Here is an 18,623-nt window from a genome sequence, read left to right on the forward strand (position 1 = left end):
ACAGCTTGAGACGTTATGTTCCTTTTGTCCACAGTATAAACATAAGTTTTCTAATCTTCTTCTCATTTTTTCCTCATTACTTAGTGGCCCCTTGATAGTGCCTATCTCCATAGGGGATACACTACCTTGATGTTTCTCAGATGTTGTAGGATAGGTAACCTGGCGCCTGGGTATTGTGTCTGAAGTGAATCTCTCTGCTTGCCGTTCCCTGAGTCTTCTATCTATGGATATACTTAATTTTATAAGTGCTGGAAGAGTATCAGGCATTTCCTGGCGAGACAGTTCATCCTTAAGGTTTTCAGATAGGCCCAGCCTAAACTGATTCTTAAGGCTAACTTGGTTCCATAGTGAGTCTGTTGCCCACATTTGAAATTCAGTTGTGTACTCCTCCACCGTGCGCTTACCCTGTTTGAGTGCGCGTAGTTTAGATTCTGCAGTGATTTGTGTATCTGTGTCTTCATATAAATTAGACATAGCTTGGAAGAAATCCTGTAGTGAATCCAAAATTGGGTCATTATTTTCATAGAACCTGTTAGCCCAGGTTCTAGGCTCTCCCTGTAGAAATGAAATAGTGGTGCAAACTCTGATGCGGTCTGAATAATATGTGCGGGGTCTCATGGTAAAAAGAAGTTTACAAGCAGTCTTGAAATCTCTGAATTCATGTCTTTTACCAGTGAAAGGTTGAGGGTATTGAATATGGGGTTCCGGTACATCAGTACTTTTATGAGTCATATATTCCTTAACAATAGCTTTTAATGCGGTATTATCTGCTTGTACTTCTGTTAAACCTTGTGCAAGATAATCTAATTTTCTTTGTATGTTAGAGAACTCAGTTTTAATTTCATTTGCATCCATGATAACAAAGTTTTGTTTACCAGTAATAAACCCTTAGAACACTGTGGCCTGAAAATTATGTGATGTCCTGTTTTATGCAGGAACTTATGCAGTGTTCTTAAATTAAGGGTTTGTTGCTCTTTTAATGAATAAAACAGGCAGTATGATTTGAACTACCTGTTAGATCATTGGTGAGACTTTTACTGATAGAAAACTTCGTAGATGCCAAACAGAAGCAAGGAATATTTGAGTAGAAACAATTGTTGCAATATAAGTAAGGAGCATAAAGCAAACAGTTCAGAATTATGATAGAGGTAATATGTATTTTGATACACTTTGTGAAAGCATCAGTAGTTGATTCTTGTTGTAGCAATTCTCAGAAATGACTTCACGCACTCACACACTCATACATAAAATATATACAGCACAGACAGACTATGGTAGTAACCGGTAGATTCAGCAAGGTAATGCGGATGTTTTCCAGAGAGTGACAAGGTAAGAACAGATCCTTTGTAAAGGGATTAAATATTACCTTAAGTTTGAAGAGAGCGGTTTTACCTCTGTGACCGGTATACAGCGTTAGTGTGAGTGCGGCTTCCGGAACGCTGCAAGTAGATCCGGTGCTCCTTGATTCGGTTTGAAGAAAAATTAGAATTCCGGTAGAATGAGAAAATAACTTTGAAAGTAAAGTGTACAACAAAATATCCTAGCTTACTACTCCTGTTCAGAGAGAAGGAAATTGAAGCAAGTTAGTTATTATCAAAAGTAGAATCACAGCAGTAGGATGCGATCAGATAAGCTGCAAAGAGAAAACAATTTTCAGGCAAGGAATGATGGTTCAGGTGTGCCTGATATAGGGTGGAGGAAAGGTAGGCGGGATATACCTTAAAGGTATATCACAAGATGACATCTTGGTTCAGGCAAATGAACAGAGAAAGGATTGAGACAGAGAAAAATATACTTGTAATAGGGCCTGTTAATAATTATAGATACTGGCCCATGTAAAAGTTAGTATTGTAAAAGTTAATACCAAATGGAGGAGCCTGTAACCGGAGTTAGTAAATAATGCAATTAGTAACTATGGCGTAAAAATGTATTAACCGCCAATCTTGCAAGAGTTCAACTTGGCTTACCCGGTTCAGTCTTGATTTCCCCCTCGCATACCGCCAAGACTTGGGCGTGAAGATGCTTGCTGCTGCCAGCGACTAACCGCTCTGTAAGACATGGGCTGAAAGCTCATCAATCCTCATGTGTGCAGGAGGTCCTCAAACCTGCACTTCTCCTCTCCAAACGGCTCCCTCGTCTGTCCGTACGTGCAGAAAGCTATGAATACGGCTTCTTGCTGAAACGCGTATGCTTAACACAGCTGATTTCTGAACATAATACTGTTGTGTATTGTATTTTATGGTGGTTTGACGAACTTTTAAATACCTTTTTGGGTAAAATAAATGTTATGTTTTAACTATACTTCTGGATTGGCTCGGCTCTCTTATTCTTCTATCTTGGTTCAGGCGTCATCTTTTCAACTTGCAAAATCTCATACAGAGATGTTGTTGTATTTTCTATGTTCCCACGGGTGGAAGGTGAATTTGGAAAGCGTTCTCTAATTCCATCTACCAAAGTGTGTTTCCTAGGTCAGAAAATCCAAAATTCTTGCTTCCTGCCTTTCTCTCGAGTCTACCTTTCATCCATCTGTGGCTCAATGCATGGAGGTGATTGGTCTGATGGTGGCATCCATGGACATCATCCTTTTGCTCGGTTCTATCTGCGACCACTGCAACTTTGTATGCTACTTCAGTGGAACGGAGACCATTCGGATTTATCTTAGAGAATAAATCTGGACCCTATAACAAGAGACTCTCTCTCATGGTGGATGTCATAGGAACATCTGTTTCAGGGCACTTTCTTTCTGAGACCTTCCTGGGATATTGTGACTACTGATGCCAGCATGTCAGGCTGGGGAGCTGTTTGTGGTCCTCTGAAGGCTCAGGGCCTATGGTCTCGGAAAGAGTCTTCTCTTCCCATAAACATCTTGGAGTTGAGAGCTATCTTCAATGCCCTAGTAGCGTGGCCTCAACTGTCTTTAGTCCGGTTTTTCAGATTCCAGTCAGACAACATAACCTCAGTAGCTTCGCCTTGCAGGATCTGGTTCGCGGATCTGGTAAGGAAGTCATCTCTACCTTCTTGGAGGTTACCTCAGAGGAAGGACCTTCTCATTCAGGGTCCTTTCCTCCATCCAAACCTAGATTCTCTGAAGCTAACTGCTTGGGGATTAAACCCCTAGATCTGTCTAGACGTGGTTTTTCTGAAGCAGTCATTGAATCTATGACTCAGGCTCGAAAACCTGTTACTCGCAAGATATCTTTATTGGTGCAAATCTAAGGGGTTCTCCTGGAGCCGGGTGAGGATTCCCCGGATTTTTTCTTTTCTTCAGGATGGCCTGAAGAAGGGATTATTGGTCAGTACTCTAAAGGGTCAGATTTCTGCATTATCTATACTTTTGCACAAACGTCTGGCAGACTTACCAGATATTCAAGCCTTTGTTCAGGCCCTGGTTAGAATCAGGCCTGTGTTTAAACCTGTTGCTCCCCCATGGAGCCTTAATCTAGTTCTTAAAGTTTTGCAGCAGGCTCCGTTTGAGCCTATGCATGTTGTTGATATTAAATTGTTATCTTGGAAGGTTTTGTTTCTTCTTGCTATTTCTTCCGCTCGCAGAGTGTCTGAGCTTTCAGCTTTGCATTGTGATTCCCTGTACCTTATTTTTCATGCTGATAAGGCGGTCCTTCGTACTAAATTGGGTTTTCTCCCTAAGGTGGTGTCTGATCGAACCATTAATCAGGAAATTGTTGCTCCTTCTTTTTGTCCTAATCCTCCTCATAAGGAACGTCTTTTGCATAACTTGGATGTTGTGCGGGCTCTAAAGTTTTACTTACAAGCTACTAAAGATTTTCGCCAATCTTTTGCCCTGTTTGCTGTTCTCTCTGGAAAGCGTAAGGGTCAGAAGGCCACTTCTACTACTCTGTCTCTCTAGTTGAGAAATTTAATTCGTTTGACTTATGAGACTGCTGGACAGCAACCTCCTGAGAGAATTACGGCTCATTCCACTAGGGCTGTCTCCTCTTCTTGGGCTTTCAAAAATTAAGCTTCTGTGGAACAGATTTGCAAGGCGCGAACATGGTCCTCTCTGCATACTTTTCCCAAATTCTACAAATTTTATACTTTTGTATTGGCTGAGGCTTCTTTTGGGAGAAAGGTTCTTCAAGAGGTGGTGCCTTCTGTTTAGGTCATCCTGCCTTTTTCTCCCTCTCTGTTCATTCTGTGTCCTCTGGCTTGGGTATTGGTTCCCACTAGTAATTGGAATGACGTTGTGGACTCTCCATGTCTTAGGAAAGAAAACAAAATTTATGCTTACCTGATAAATTTCTTTCCAGACATGGAGAGTCCACAACCCCACCCTCTTCTTTATTGTAATTCGGCAGTTTTTTTTAAGTAAACCTCAAGCACCTTTTCACCCTTGTGTTTCTTCTTTTTTTTCCATTTTCCTTTGGCTGAATGACTGGGCATTATGGGTAAGGCTAGTTATACTTAACAGCTTTGCTGGGGTGCTCTTTGCCTTCTCCTGCTGACCAGGAGTTTAAAATCCCTATAGTAATTGGAATGATGTTGCAGACTCTCCATGTCCGGAAAGAGAGAAATTTTTCAGGTAAGCATACATTTTGTTTTTTTCTCACCCAGTTACTCATTCTTTCAGGGTTAATCCTCTTTCCATCCCAGGATCTCTTACAAATAGAAGACTTTTATCAACTCAACCTCAAAGCCCATGGTGGCCAATTACAGGGTTTATCCTATTAACCTTTGTGCCCCTTCTGGTCAATAGCAGTAGCTTTTTGAAAGGTTATGTCTTGCATCTGATTTTGACAAATGGATCCAGGATATTAATACGTTTCACCTTGTTCCCTTCATTTAATGGGATTTCTCTAATCTGACTGACTTCTCTTTGCTACCTTCAAACTTGTTGCCACCCAAAATATTGATAAGGGCTTCTACTACAATCTGTTTATCATCCCATTATTTCCTTAACCTGAAAACTTTCACTTTATGATATAATCTTTCATCTCCATTTATGTCCCTAATCTTCTCCACATTTTTTCATCACACTGATGGTCCCTCCACTTCACTTCTGCCTGTCAGATGTTTTCAGCTCTACCCACAGCACTCAAATAAATCACTTATCGATCTTAAATCTATTTTATAGTAACAAGGATTTACTGTCCATATTTTAACAACATCCTGGTCACTGCTTCTTCCTACAGTCCGTTGTCTGACCACACATTCACTGTGCCCCTTTGCCTTCAGGTGTATGTTTGGATGCTTAAGATTCCTAAAGGACCTAAGCCAATGATACAGATTTAAGTGGAACAGTAATTTATTAGTTATTTGGTTATTTATCACGCGCCCGCAAATTTGCCTGTTTTCTGGCATATGATAAATAACCAGCCATTAGAAAAGTATCATTTTTAAAAAAAGAAAAAAAAAGCAGTTTTGGGGTGCTGTCGGCTGCGGGGTGTTAGTTAAAAAAACGGCACTGAAAAGTGCCTTTACATAGCGGTCTATGGGAACTGTGTGCTCCCTGTAAATATATATATGTATATGATAATATATATATATATATATATATATATATATATATATTTATGTATTAATATGTGTAGCAACACCTCACATTATGCACATGTATATTCAGTTTTACTGTACATTTACAAGATTTGTCAGCTGGGAAATATCGCCAATGAAATGCAAGCGAGAATGATATGGCTGAAAAGGTATAGGTAAGATAGAGGAATATTAGAACCCTACGGCGATGCTTCCCCATCAAAATACAGGTTACTCCCATGGAACGCCCTTGAAACTCTCATGGAACACCTATATATTCGTCATGTCTGTGATGGATTTTGTTAATAAAGAAAAAATACTATAGTAGCTGGGGGATTGTATAGTATAATGTTAGAATACAGGGAGTGCAGAATTATTAGGCAAATGAGTATTTTGACCACATCATCCTCTTTATGCATGTTGTCTTACTCCAAGCTGTATAGGCTCGAAAGCCTACTACCAATTAAGCATATTAGGTGATGTGCATCTCTGTAATGAGAAGGGGTGTGGTCTAATGACATCAACACCCTATATCAGGTGTGCATAATTATTAGGCAACTTCCTTTCCTTTGGCAAAATGGGTCAAAAGAAGGACTTGACAGGCTCAGAAAAGTCAAAAATAGTGAGATATCTTGCAGAGGGATGCAGCACTCTTAAAATTGCAAAGCTTCTGAAGCGTGATCATCGAACAATCAAGCGTTTCATTCAAAATAGTCAACAGGGTCGCAAGAAGCGTGTGGAAAAACCAAGGCGCAAAATAACTGCCCATGAACTGAGAAAAGTCAAGCGTGCAGCTGCCAAGATGCCACTTGCCACCAGTTTGGCCATATTTCAGAGCTGCAACATCACTGGAGTGCCCAAAACCACAAGGTGTGCAATACTCAGAGACATGGCCAAGGTAAGAAAGGCTGAAAGACGACCACCACTGAACAAGACACATAAGCTGAAACGTCAAGACTGGGCCAAGAAATATCTCAAGACTGATTTTTCTAAGGTTTTATGGACTGATGAAATGAGAGTGAGTCTTGATGGGCCAGATGGATGGGCCAGTGGCTGGATTGGTAAAGGGCAGAGAGCTCCAGTCCGACTCAGACGCCAGCAAGGTGGAGGTGGAGTACTGGTTTGGGCTGGTATCATCAAAGATGAGCTTGTGGGGCCTTTTCGGGTTGAGGATGGAGTCAAGCTCAACTCCCAGTCCTACTGCCAGTTTCTGGAAGACACCTTCTTCAAGCAGTGGTACAGGAAGAAGTCTGCATCCTTCAAGAAAAACATGATTTTCATGCAGGACAATGCTCCATCACACGCGTCCAAGTACTCCACAGCGTGGCTGGCAAGAAAGGGTATAAAAGAAGAAAATCTAATGACATGGCCTCCTTGTTCACCTGATCTGAAACCCATTGAGAACCTGTGGTCCATCATCAAATGTGAGATTTACAAGGAGGGAAAACAGTACACCTCTCTGGACAGTGTCTGGGAGGCTGTGGTTGCTGCTGCACGCAATGTTGATGGTGAACAGATCAAAACACTGACAGAATCCATGGATGGCAGGCTTTTGAGTGTCCTTGCAAAGAAAGGTGGCTATATTGGTCACTGATTTGTTTTTGTTTTGTTTTTGAATGTCAGAAATGTATATTTCTCTTGTTAAGTGTAGTCAGTCCACGGGTCATCCATTACTTATGGGATTATATCTCTTCCCCAACAGGAAGTTGCAAGAGGATCACCCAAGCAGAGCTGCTATATAGCTCCTCCCCTCACATGTCATATCCAGTCATTCTCTTGCAAGCTAAAGATAGGTCGTTGTGAGAGGTCTGTGGTGTTTTTAAACTTAGTTTATTTCTTCAATCAAAAGTTTGTTATTTTAAATGGCACCGGAGTGTGCTGTTTGTTTCTCAGGCAGCATTAGAAGAAGAATCTGCCTGCGTTTTCTATGATCTTAGCAGGCGTAACTAAGATCCACTGGCTGTTCTCGCACATTCTGAGGAGTGAGGTAACTTCAGAAAAGGGGAATAGCATGCAGGGCCCCCCTGCAAACGAGGTATGTGCAGTAAATTATTTTTCTAAGCAATGGAATTGACTGAGAAATTACTGCTGATACCAATGTAATGTAAGTTCAGCCTTAAATGCAGTGGTAGCGACTGGTATTAGGCTGAGGAGTGTGTGTACACTGAAGTATTTTTCTAGGGAATGGAATTTGACTCAGAAAATACTGTTAATACTGAAGTAATGTGTGAGCCTTAACTGCAGTAAAAGCGACTGGTAGCAGGCTTATTAATAACACTTCATAACTTTTAAAATGTATGTTCAAAACGTTTAATGGCATGTTAATCGTTTTTTGTGAGGTACTTGGTGATAAAACTTATTGGGGCATGATTTTTACCACATGGCTAACTTTTGTTTCTGCATAGAAACAGTTAACTGAGCTTCCCCACTGTTGTAATATGAGTGGGAGGGGCCTATTTTAGCGCTTTTTTGCGCAGTAAAAATTCAGTCACAATCTTCCTACTTCATCCTCCATGATCCAGGACGTCTCTAGAGAGCTCAGGGGTCTTCAAAATTCATTTTGAGGGAGGTAATCAGTCACAGCAGACCTGTGACAGTGTGTTTGACTGTGATAAAAACGTTAATTATTAAATTGTTATCCGTTTTTGGGTATTAAGGGGTTAATCATCCATTTGCTGGTGGGTGCAATCCTTTGCTAACTTAATACATTTACTGTGAAAATTTGGTTGCTATAACTAATTTGGTTCATTGTTATTTCAACTGTGACAGCTTTTTGTGCTTCTTAAAGGCACAGTAGCGTTTTTTATATTGCTTGTAAATTTATTTGAAAAGTATTTTCCAAGCTTGCTAGTCTCATTGCTAGTCTGTTTAAACATGTCTGACACAGATGAATCTGTTTGTTCACTATGTATGAAGGCCAATGTGGAGCCCCATAGAAGGTTGTGTACTAAATGCATTGATGTAACTTTAAATAAAAGTCAGTCTTTACATGCAAAGAAATTATCACCAGACAACGAGGGGGAAGTTATGCCGACTAACTCTCCTCACGTGTCAGTACCTTCGCCTCCCGCTCAGGAGATGCGTGATTTTGTGGCGCCAAGTACATCAGGGAGGCCCTTACAAATCACTTTGCAAGACATGGCTACTGTTATGACAGAAGTATTATCTAAATTGCCAGAATTAAGAGGCAAGCGTGATAGCTCTGGGTTAAGGACAGAGCAAGCTGATGATGTGAGAGCCATGTCCGATACTGCGTCACAATTTGCAGAACATGAAGACGGAGAGCTTCATTCTGTGGGTGACGGATCTGATCCAGGGAGACTGGATTCAGAGATTTCTAATTTTAAATTTAAGCTTGAGAACCTCCGCATATTGCTAGGGGAGGTATTAGCGGCTCTGAATGATTGTAACACGGTTGCAATTCCAGAAAAATTATGTAGGTTGGATAGATACTATGCGGTACCGGTGTGTACTGACGTGTTTCCTATACCTAAAAGGCTTACAGAGATTATTAGCAAGGAGTGGGATAGACCCGGTGTGCCTTTTTCCCCTCCTCCCATATTTAGGAAAATGTTTCCTATAGACCCCACCACACGAGACTTATGGCAGACGGTCCCTAAGGTGGAGGGAGCGGTTTCTACTTTAGCTAAGCGTACCACTATCCCGGTGGAGGATAGTTGTGCCTTTTCAGATCCAATGGATAAAAAATTAGAAGGTTACCTTAAGAAAATGTTTGTTCAACAAGGTTTTATCTTACAGCCCCTTGCATGCATTGCGCCTGTCACTGCTGCGGCGGCATTCTGGTTTGAGTCTCTGGAAGAGGCCATTCGTACAGCTCCATTGGATGAAATTATGAACAAGCTTAAAGCACTTAAGCTAGCTAACGCATTTGTTTCTGATGCCGTCGTACATTTAACCAAACTTACGGCTAAGAACTCCGGATTCGCCATCCAAGCGCGCAGAGCGCTATGGCTTAAATCCTGGTCAGCTGACGTGACTTCTAAATCTAAATTGCTTAATATTCCTTTCAAAGGGCAGACCTTATTCGGGCCCGGCTTGAAAGAATTTATCGCTGACATTACGGGAGGTAAGGGCCATGCTCTACCTCAGGACAGGGCCAAATCAAAGGCCAAACAGTCTAATTTCCGTGCCTTTCGTAACCTCAAGGCAGGAGCAGCATCAACTTCCTCCGCTCCAAAACAGGAAGGAGCTGTTGCTCGTTACAGACAGGGCTGGAAAACTAACCAGTCCTGGAACAAGGGCAAGCAGGCCAGAAAACCTGCTGCTGCCCCTAAGACAGCATGAAGAGAGGGCCCCCTATCCGGAAACGGATCTAGTGGGGGGCAGACTATCTCTCTTCGCCCAGGCTTGGGCAAGAGATGTCCAGGATCCCTGGGCGTTGGAGATCATATCTCAGGGATATCTTCTGGACTTCAAAGCTTCTCCTCCACAAGGGAGATTTCATCTTTCAAGGTTATCAGCAAACCAAATAAAGAAAGAGGCGTTTCTACGCTGTGTACAAGACCTCTTACTAATGGGGGTGATCCACCCAGTTCCGCGGACGGAACACGGGCAGGGATTCTATTCAAATCTGTTTGTGGTTCCCAAGAAAGAGGGAACCTTCAGACCAATCTTGGACTTAAAGATCCTAAACAAATTCCTAAGAGTTCCATCATTCAAAATGGAAACTATTCGAACCATCCTACCCATGATCCAAGAGGGTCAGTACATGACCACTGTGGACTTAAAGGATGCCTACCTTCACATACCGATTCACAAGGATCATTATCGGTACCTAAGATTTGCCTTCCTAGACAGGCATTACCAGTTTGTAGCTCTTCCCTTCGGGTTAGCTACGGCTCCAAGAATCTTTACAAAGGTTCTGGGCTCACTTCTGGCGGTACTAAGACCGCAAGGCATAGCGGTGGCTCCGTACCTAGACGACATTCTGATACAAGCGTCAAGTTTTCAAACTGCCAAGTCTCATACAGAGATAGTTCTGGCATTTCTGAGGTCGCATGGGTGGAAGGTGAACGTGGAAAAGAGTTCTCTATTACCACTCACAAGGGTTCCCTTCCTAGGGACTCTTATAGATTCTGTAGAGATGAAAATTTACCTGACGGAGGCCAGGTTATCAAAACTTCTAAATGCTTGCCGTGCCCTTCATTCCATTCCACACCCGTCAGTGTATGGAAGTAATCGGCTTAATGGTAGCGGCAATGGACATAGTACCATTTGCATGACTGCATCTCAGACCGCTGCAATTGTGCATGCTAAGTCAGTGGAATGGGGATTATTCAGATTTGTCCTCTCTACTAAATCTGGACCAAGAGACCAGAGATTCTCTTCTATGGTGGCTTTCTCGGCCCCACCTGTCCAAGGGGATGACCTTTCGCAGGCCAGATTGGACGATTATAACAACAGACGCCAGCCTTCTAGGTTGGGGCGCAGTCTGGAATTCCCTGAAGGCTCAGGGATCATGGACTCAGGAGGAGAAACTCCTCCCAATAAATATTCTGGAGTTAAGAGCAATATTCAATGCTCTTCTAGCTTGGCCTCAGTTAGCAACTCTGAGGTTCATCAGATTTCAGTCGGACAACATCACGACTGTGGCTTACATCAATCATCAAGGGGGAACCAGGAGTTCCCTAGCGATGTTGGAAGTCTCAAAGATAATTCACTGGGCAGAGTCTCACTCTTGCCACCTGTCAGCAATCTACATCCCAGGCGTGGAGAACTGGGAGGCGGATTTTCTAAGTCACCAGACTTTTCATCCGGGGGAGTGGGAACTTCATCCGGAGGTCTTCGCTCAACTGATTCATCGTTGGGGCAAACCAGATCTGGATCTCATGCCGTCTCGCCAGAACGCCAAGCTTCCTCATTACGGATCCAGGTCCAGGGACCCGGGAGCGGCGCTGATAGATGCTCTAGCAGCCCCTTGGGTTTTCAAGATGGCTTATATGTTTCCACCGTTTCCGCTGCTGCCTCGACTGATTGCCAAGATCAAACAGGAGAGAGCATCAGTGATTCTGATAGCGCCTGCGTGGCCACGCAGGACCTGGTATGCAGACCTAGTGGACATGTCGTCCTGTCCACCATGGTCTCTGCCTCTGAGGCAGGACCTTCTAATTCAGGGTCCTTTCAACCATCCAAATCTAATTTCTCTGAGGCTGACTGCATGAGATTCTATCAAAGTGTGGCTTCTCGGAGTCGGTTATTGATACCTTAATACAGGCTAGGAAACCTGTTACCAGAAGAATTTACCATAAGATATGGCGTAAATATTTGTATTGGTGCGAATCCAAGAGTTACTCATGGAGTAAGGTTAGGATTCCTAGGATATTGTCTTTTCTACAAGAAGGTTTAGAAAAGGGCTTATCCGCTAGTTCGTTAAAAGGACAGATTTCTGCTCTGTCTATTCTTCTACACAAGCGTCTGGCAGAAATTCCAGACGTTCAGGCTTTTTGTCAGGCTTTGGCTAGGATTAAGCCTGTGTTTAAGACTGTTGCTCCGCCGTGGAGCTTAAACTTAGTTCTTAACGTCCTGCAAGGCGTTCCATTTGAACCCCTTCATTCCATTGATATTAAGCTGTTATCTTGGAAAGTTCTGTTTTTGATGGCTATTTCCTCGGCTCGAAGAGTCTCTGAGTTATCTGCCTTACATTGTGATTCTCCTTATCTGATTTTTCATTCAGACAAGGTAGTTCTATGTACTAAACCTGGGTTTTTACCTAAGGTAGTTTCTAACAGGAATATCAATCAAGAGATTGTTGTTCCATCATTGTGTCCTAACTTTTCTTCAAAGAAGGAACGACTTTTGCATAATCTGGACGTAGTCCGTGCCCTGAAGTTCTATTTGGAGGCAACTAAAGATTTTCGTCAAACTTCTTCCCTGTTTGTCGTTTACTCTGGACAGAGGAGAGGTCAAAAGGCTTCGGCTACCCCTCTCTCTTTTTGGCTTCGTAGCATAATACGTTTAGCCTATGAGACTGCTGGACAGCAGCCTCCTGAAAGAATTACAGCTCATTCTACTAGAGCTGTGGCTTCCACCTGGGCCTTTAAAAATGAGGCTTCTGTTGAACAGATTTGCAAGGCTGCGACTTGGTCTTCACTTCACACTTTTTCAAGGTTTTACAAATTTGACACTTTTGCTTCTTCGGAGGCTATTTTTGGGAGAAAGGTACTTCAGGCAGTGGTTCCCTCCGTTTAATGTTCCTGTCTTGTCCCTCCCTTCATCCGTGTACTTTAGCTTTGGTATTAGTATCCCATAAGTAATGGATGACCCGTGGACTGACTACACTTAACAAGAGAAAACATAATTTATGCTTACCTGATAAATTTATTTCTCTTGTAGTGTAGTCAGTCCACGGCCCGCCCTGTCTTTTAAGGCAGATCTAAATTTTTAATTAAACTCCAGTCACCACTGCACCCTATGGTTTCTCCTTTCTCGTCTTGTTTCGGTCGAATGACTGGATATGACATGTGAGGGGAGGAGCTATATAGCAGCTCTGCTTGGGTGATCCTCTTGCAACTTCCTGTTGGGGAAGAGATATAATCCCATAAGTAATGGATGACCCGTGGACTGACTACACTACAAGAGAAATAAATTTATCAGGTAAGCATAAATTATGTTTTGTGAATGTTGAGATGTTATATTGGTTTCACTGGTAAAAATAAATAATTGAAATGGGTATATATTTGTTTTTTGTTAAGTTGCCTAATAATTATGCACAGTAATAGTCACCTGCACACACAGATACCCCCCTAAAATAGCTATAACTAAAAACAAACTAAAAACTACTTCCAAAACTATTCAGCTTTGATATTAATGAGTTTTTTGGGTTCATTGAGAACATGGTTGTTGTTCAATAAAAAAATTAATCCTCAAAAATACAACTTGCCTAATAATTCTGCACTCCCTGTATGTATGTAAACTGTAAACATGATTGTAATAAACTTCTATGGTGTCCTTATATGTGTATTTTTACTTATTTTAAGATTGCAATTGCGCATTTTCAATATTCATATTTACATTGTACTGAGAACGCTCATGCACAATTGCAGTATTCATTTTTTACAATATTATGATCACGTTTTTGCGTTTCCCTATTTCACAATATTGTGATTGCAATATTCTATATTAATATATATCTATAGATATATATTAATATAAAACATGTTTGCTACAGTGTGATTGCAATATTATAAGTAAAACACGATCGTGCAATTGGGATCTCAATATTATGAAATATGGATATTACAAACACAGAATATTGTGAAATATTGAAACATGAAAATGCGATTGCAATATTTTGAAATATGAATATTGCCATCACGAATGTGCTTTCTCAATATATTGTACATTGCAATCTTAAAATAAGTAAAAATACACGCCTAAGAACACAATAGAATATTGGTACAATCATTTTTACAGTTTACATGTACTGTATATTCTAACATTATACTACACAATACATATACATTAAGCAATGTATATACACATGTATTATTGATATGTTTAATGCACTATTGTATTGTAAGCACATGGGTTGAGTTTCTGTTGACACTAGTAAATTGTATTGTCATACAATGCTGTTTTAAGGCATTATTTACATTACACCTTCGATGTAGGTGGCGATGCAGCGTTAAATATATATCCGGTATCAGAGCCTCTCTGCGATACTGCTTTTAAACAGTACTGTCAGCTATTTTGAATATTTCACCAGCTTTCTCAACATCTCAATGGATCCTTTATGAATATCTTGCCACCTCGTGACACTTTCGATCATCAGGGCCTGAGAGTTAATAGCCCTAGAGATGTTAGTATCTCTTTTACATATTCTAATTATAATAAGGTACATAAAACAGGACCTAAAAGGCACATTGGATATACTAGATGTGGTGTTGTGAAGACAAATTGATAAATCTGACAGGAACATTACTTATTGATTTGTGAAGAGAAAGTCTATATATTGTGTGCTGTAAATCTTCTTTTTTTTATCCTGTATTAGATGCATTGACATTCTGGAGCTCTCTGAACAAGAAGATCTAATGAAGTTTCACTACCACACTTTGAAACTCTACTGTGCAGTGTGTGCACTTGGCAATAATCGTGTAGCCCATGCACTCTGCAGCCATGTGGATCAATCCCAGCTCTTATATACTATTGACAACCAATATCTGCCTGGACTTCTGCGGTCTGGGTTCTACGACCTTCTCATTAGCATCTTCCTAGAATCAGCCAAGGAGGGCAAACTTATGATGAACAATGAGTTTATCATTCCTATCACAGAGGAGACTCGGCAGATTCGACTGTACCCTGATGAGACAAAGAGGCATGGATTGCCAGGTGTAGGACGCAGTACTTGCCTGAAATCTGATCTTTATTTCACAATACCATGCTTTATATTGACTGGGGAGGATCGTCAGCAACATGGGCCTGAGATTCCCGTAGACATCTTGAAGTCAAAAGCCATTAGTATGCTAACCGAGGCTGTGCAGAGTAGTGGGGAACACATACGTGACCCAGTTGGAGGCAAGGTGGAATTCCAGTTTGTGCCAGTCCTCAAGCTTATTGCCACACTACTAATTATGGGAGTGTTTGAGGATGAAGATGTCAGGCAAATTTTGTTGCTCATTGATCCAAATGTCTTTGGAGACCACAAGGAAGAGGATGCAGATGAGAAGTGCGAGAAAGAAGAGGTGGCACAGGATGAGGAAAAGGATGTAGAGGCAGGAGAAAAAGCAATGAGGGATGCCAAAACACCTGCTAAAGGTTTACTGCAAACACGACTTCCAGAATCCGTCAAACTTCAGGTGATTTTATTTATAACTTGTAAGAAATTGTGCTTTTAAGATTTAGTGATATTGTGAAACTTTATTGGGTCTTGCTAAGTCAATCTTTTTTGTAAAAGTAGCCATGCATGCATTCTGTTTTCCAGACATACATATGTTAATACTTTTTTTATTTATTCCTTTTTCTCCATACCAGATGTGTGAGCTCCTTCATTATTTCTGTGACTGTGAGTTGAAGCACAGAGTAGAGTCCATTGTTTCGTTCTCGGACAACTTTGTGTCAAAGTTACAGTACAACCAGAAATTCCGATACAATGAGTTAATGCTGGCACTTAATATGTCAGCTGCTCTAACTGCCAAAAAGACCCGGGAATTCCGTTCTCCACCTCAAGAACAGGTAAAAAAAGTGGCTGAGAAAAGAGCTGAATGCTGTCAGTCTTACTTGTGTATACTGTTATGTAAATATGTTTTCTTCTTCCTTTAAAGATTAACATGCTTTTGAGTTTTCAACTGCAAAATGACTGTCCATGTCCAGAAGAAATTCGGGATGAACTTTATGAGTTTCATGAAGACCTTCTCATGCATTGCGGTAATTATATTCATACTCTTGTAGGATATATTGTATTAGGGTAATGTCAGTATATCTTGGTAGCTAGCCTTGTAATTTATGTACCGAATGCTAAATCTGGAACCTGCATTTTAATGTTGTTTTCTTACATGCAAATTATCTAGTTTTGTTATTTTAACTTACACTGTGACTATTTCTTGGTTGGATAAAGGCATTCCTTTGGAAGAAGAGGAAGAAGAAGAAGAAGATACTTCATGGACTGGTCGACTCCGATCTTTGGTGTACAAAGTTAAAGGCCGTACCAGGGCAGAAGAACAGGATCCAGCTGAGGAGGAAGAAAAATCTCCCAGTAAGTAACCTTTAGCAGTAGAAGACAGAGAGCTTTATGTGGATTAATATTGATGTGTGTTGGAAGAAATTATACAGATGGGATGTCATTAAGGAGCCATTTCATTGTTAAAGGGTTAATAGGAAGCAGAGGTGTTTATAGTGCATTAAGCCCCATACCATCACACCTCTCGGTGCTTCAGGTTATTGGCACCCTGTGGCTAGGTTTAGAAGACATATGACACGGAAGGTTAATCCTTAACAATCTCTGCTAATATCCCAAAGCAAACAGAATAAAAGTTGTTGTAGCTTATAAGAGTGACACCAAATCACCCCAAACCTACACTCTTGCAGATTGTGTTCACTACTCAGTTACCAGAGCTAATTATAAGCTCAGCACAAGGAGTAAAATTTCAGTAGCTCATGATATTCAGTGATTGAAAATAGCTGGTTGTTTATAGCCGTGACCAAGATATTCCTTCACTCTGGTTCCCTGCAGCATCTTTAGAAATTGCCAATGTACCAGACACATTTAGCAGCATTACTGTAATGCCGGCAGTAATGTCTTTTCCTCTGATCTGATAGGCATGCCCATAGATATACTTTTTCTAAAATACATGACAGCTTCCTCCTTGCCATCTGCAATATCTATTTGTGTTCTTGCAAAGTTGTCCTCTCTTGTTGTTTGTATTTGTGATCTGCACAATATTGATAATACCAAGTCACATTTAGTCTGAAACAGTTTCTTGCGGTATCCACAAGGCATCTCTAAATCACTGAGGATGACGCAAATGTACCAAACTTAGTTGTAACTGTAAGAATGCTCCATTTAAAAAGTCCCTCAAATGACCACAACATATTTAGTATTGCAGCATTTTTACTATGACTTGTTCATCCTTGGCATACTAGCACTATCATTTTTTTTTAAATACATAATACAAGATGCATAAAAGTAGCAAATGCCTATATACTGGGTCAATTAATGTGTGCTGAGAAAACACACAAACATCTGCAAAGTAGGAGACATTTTAAATAGACTTCTGAACTATCTTTTATAATTAATTAAAATTAAAATGAACTGGGATTGTCATTGTGTGAGAAAGGGTTTTCCCTTTCCAATCTTGCAGGCCTCTAAAAAGAGGGTTATTTCTGGCCTTGGAGGGACAGGTGACTTTCCTTTAAAATAAAGAGAATAAAGTGTCAGTAAATCTTGCTTTAGAAATTATCTGATTTCTTTCCTGAGTCTCCTAATCTTGTTTTTACTGTTTTCATGTCATGTTCGCCTTCTTTACTCCTGGATTCCTTGCCTTTGATTCTTTACTTGATTCAGAAGCCTGTTCTTTTGCTTTGCCACACCATTATGTCACAGTCTGTACTATGTAGTCAGCAACTTCCTGTCACAGTCACTAGTACCCATCAGAGTCACCCCTCTTATTTTCATTCTGTTCCATGTTTCTGAAGCTTTCAGCAAATACAGATCATATTATACAATACATTTTTACTCTTTATGAAAAGCCTTCATTTTATATGTGCCTTACAGTCAATATAATATGTAGTTAAGAGGTTTGAAAATACCTTTGGTGACTATCTTGGAGGTCTTTATTGGTGGCCAAGTGTGCATTATCTTTTGTGCAGTTGTTAAGTTTAAGGTAATCAGTACACGTTACACTGTCTCTACAACAAAAAAATTGTTTGATTTTGCAGAGGGAGCCAGATATCTTTTCACAAGTCTCCCATTTGGCCATCATAAATCTTCAACTGTCTTTTAGACTTCACAAACCCCTTATTTCATTGTGGGTTGTTAGAAAACCACAGCTTTGCAGACATGATGAGTTAAAACCGAAAAGGAACACTCTCCATTTGCTCAGCCCACATGTATAAAAATTCCTGCAATCACTGACCTCTAAAGATTGTGACTCATGTTTCATTACACCCAACTAACTGGCAGCAATCCATTCGAAGATTCATGCAAAAGCATCATATGCATGCTTGGGTCACATTTGGCTTCCTTTTTAAAACTATTTCAAACCATTGACTAGCCATTGTTTGTATAAGAAACCTGCATAGTTGTATAGGGTTTCACAGAACTTTACTGATGCAACTTATAGGCAGTCAATGCAAAAATAAAGCATGACCTTTAATTGTTTAAATCAATTCATTTAAATGAATTCATGACATTTGTGGAATTAACAATTTCATATGAGTTTGGTTGATTTTATTTAAGTGTTAAATAGTCTTCATCAGAAAAATTAGTTTTCATTATAAATGTAACATTATTGTGGTATTTGTGGTTATTAACATTTGAACTGTGTATTTGATATCTAATGCTCTTAATACAAAATATTATTAAAGTTGGTGACAAGCCACTGGGAAAACCACATAATAGTCAAGTTTTCTAATGGTTTTTATAAGGATTGGTATGCTTTAGTTTGAAAGACTCTCTTTAC

General features: G+C 40.5%; 1 protein-coding gene across 11 annotated transcripts in view; it reads left to right on the forward strand.

The window, feature by feature from the left end:
• Positions 1-18,623, forward strand: part of RYR3 (ryanodine receptor 3) — a 1,083,635-nt gene that overhangs the window by 447,506 nt on the left and 617,506 nt on the right. For all 11 annotated transcript variants that reach the window (XM_053697970.1, XM_053697969.1, XM_053697973.1 and 8 more), the window contains 4 exons: positions 14,498-15,302; positions 15,478-15,678; positions 15,768-15,870; positions 16,061-16,198. In XM_053697970.1, the coding sequence (XP_053553945.1) occupies positions 14,498-15,302; positions 15,478-15,678; positions 15,768-15,870; positions 16,061-16,198 (1,247 nt within the window). The remainder of the gene's footprint in view (positions 1-14,497; positions 15,303-15,477; positions 15,679-15,767; positions 15,871-16,060; positions 16,199-18,623) is intronic.

Source organism: Bombina bombina, chromosome 1 (assembly GCF_027579735.1).
Source record: "Bombina bombina isolate aBomBom1 chromosome 1, aBomBom1.pri, whole genome shotgun sequence".
Lineage (NCBI taxonomy): Eukaryota > Metazoa > Chordata > Amphibia > Anura > Bombinatoridae > Bombina > Bombina bombina.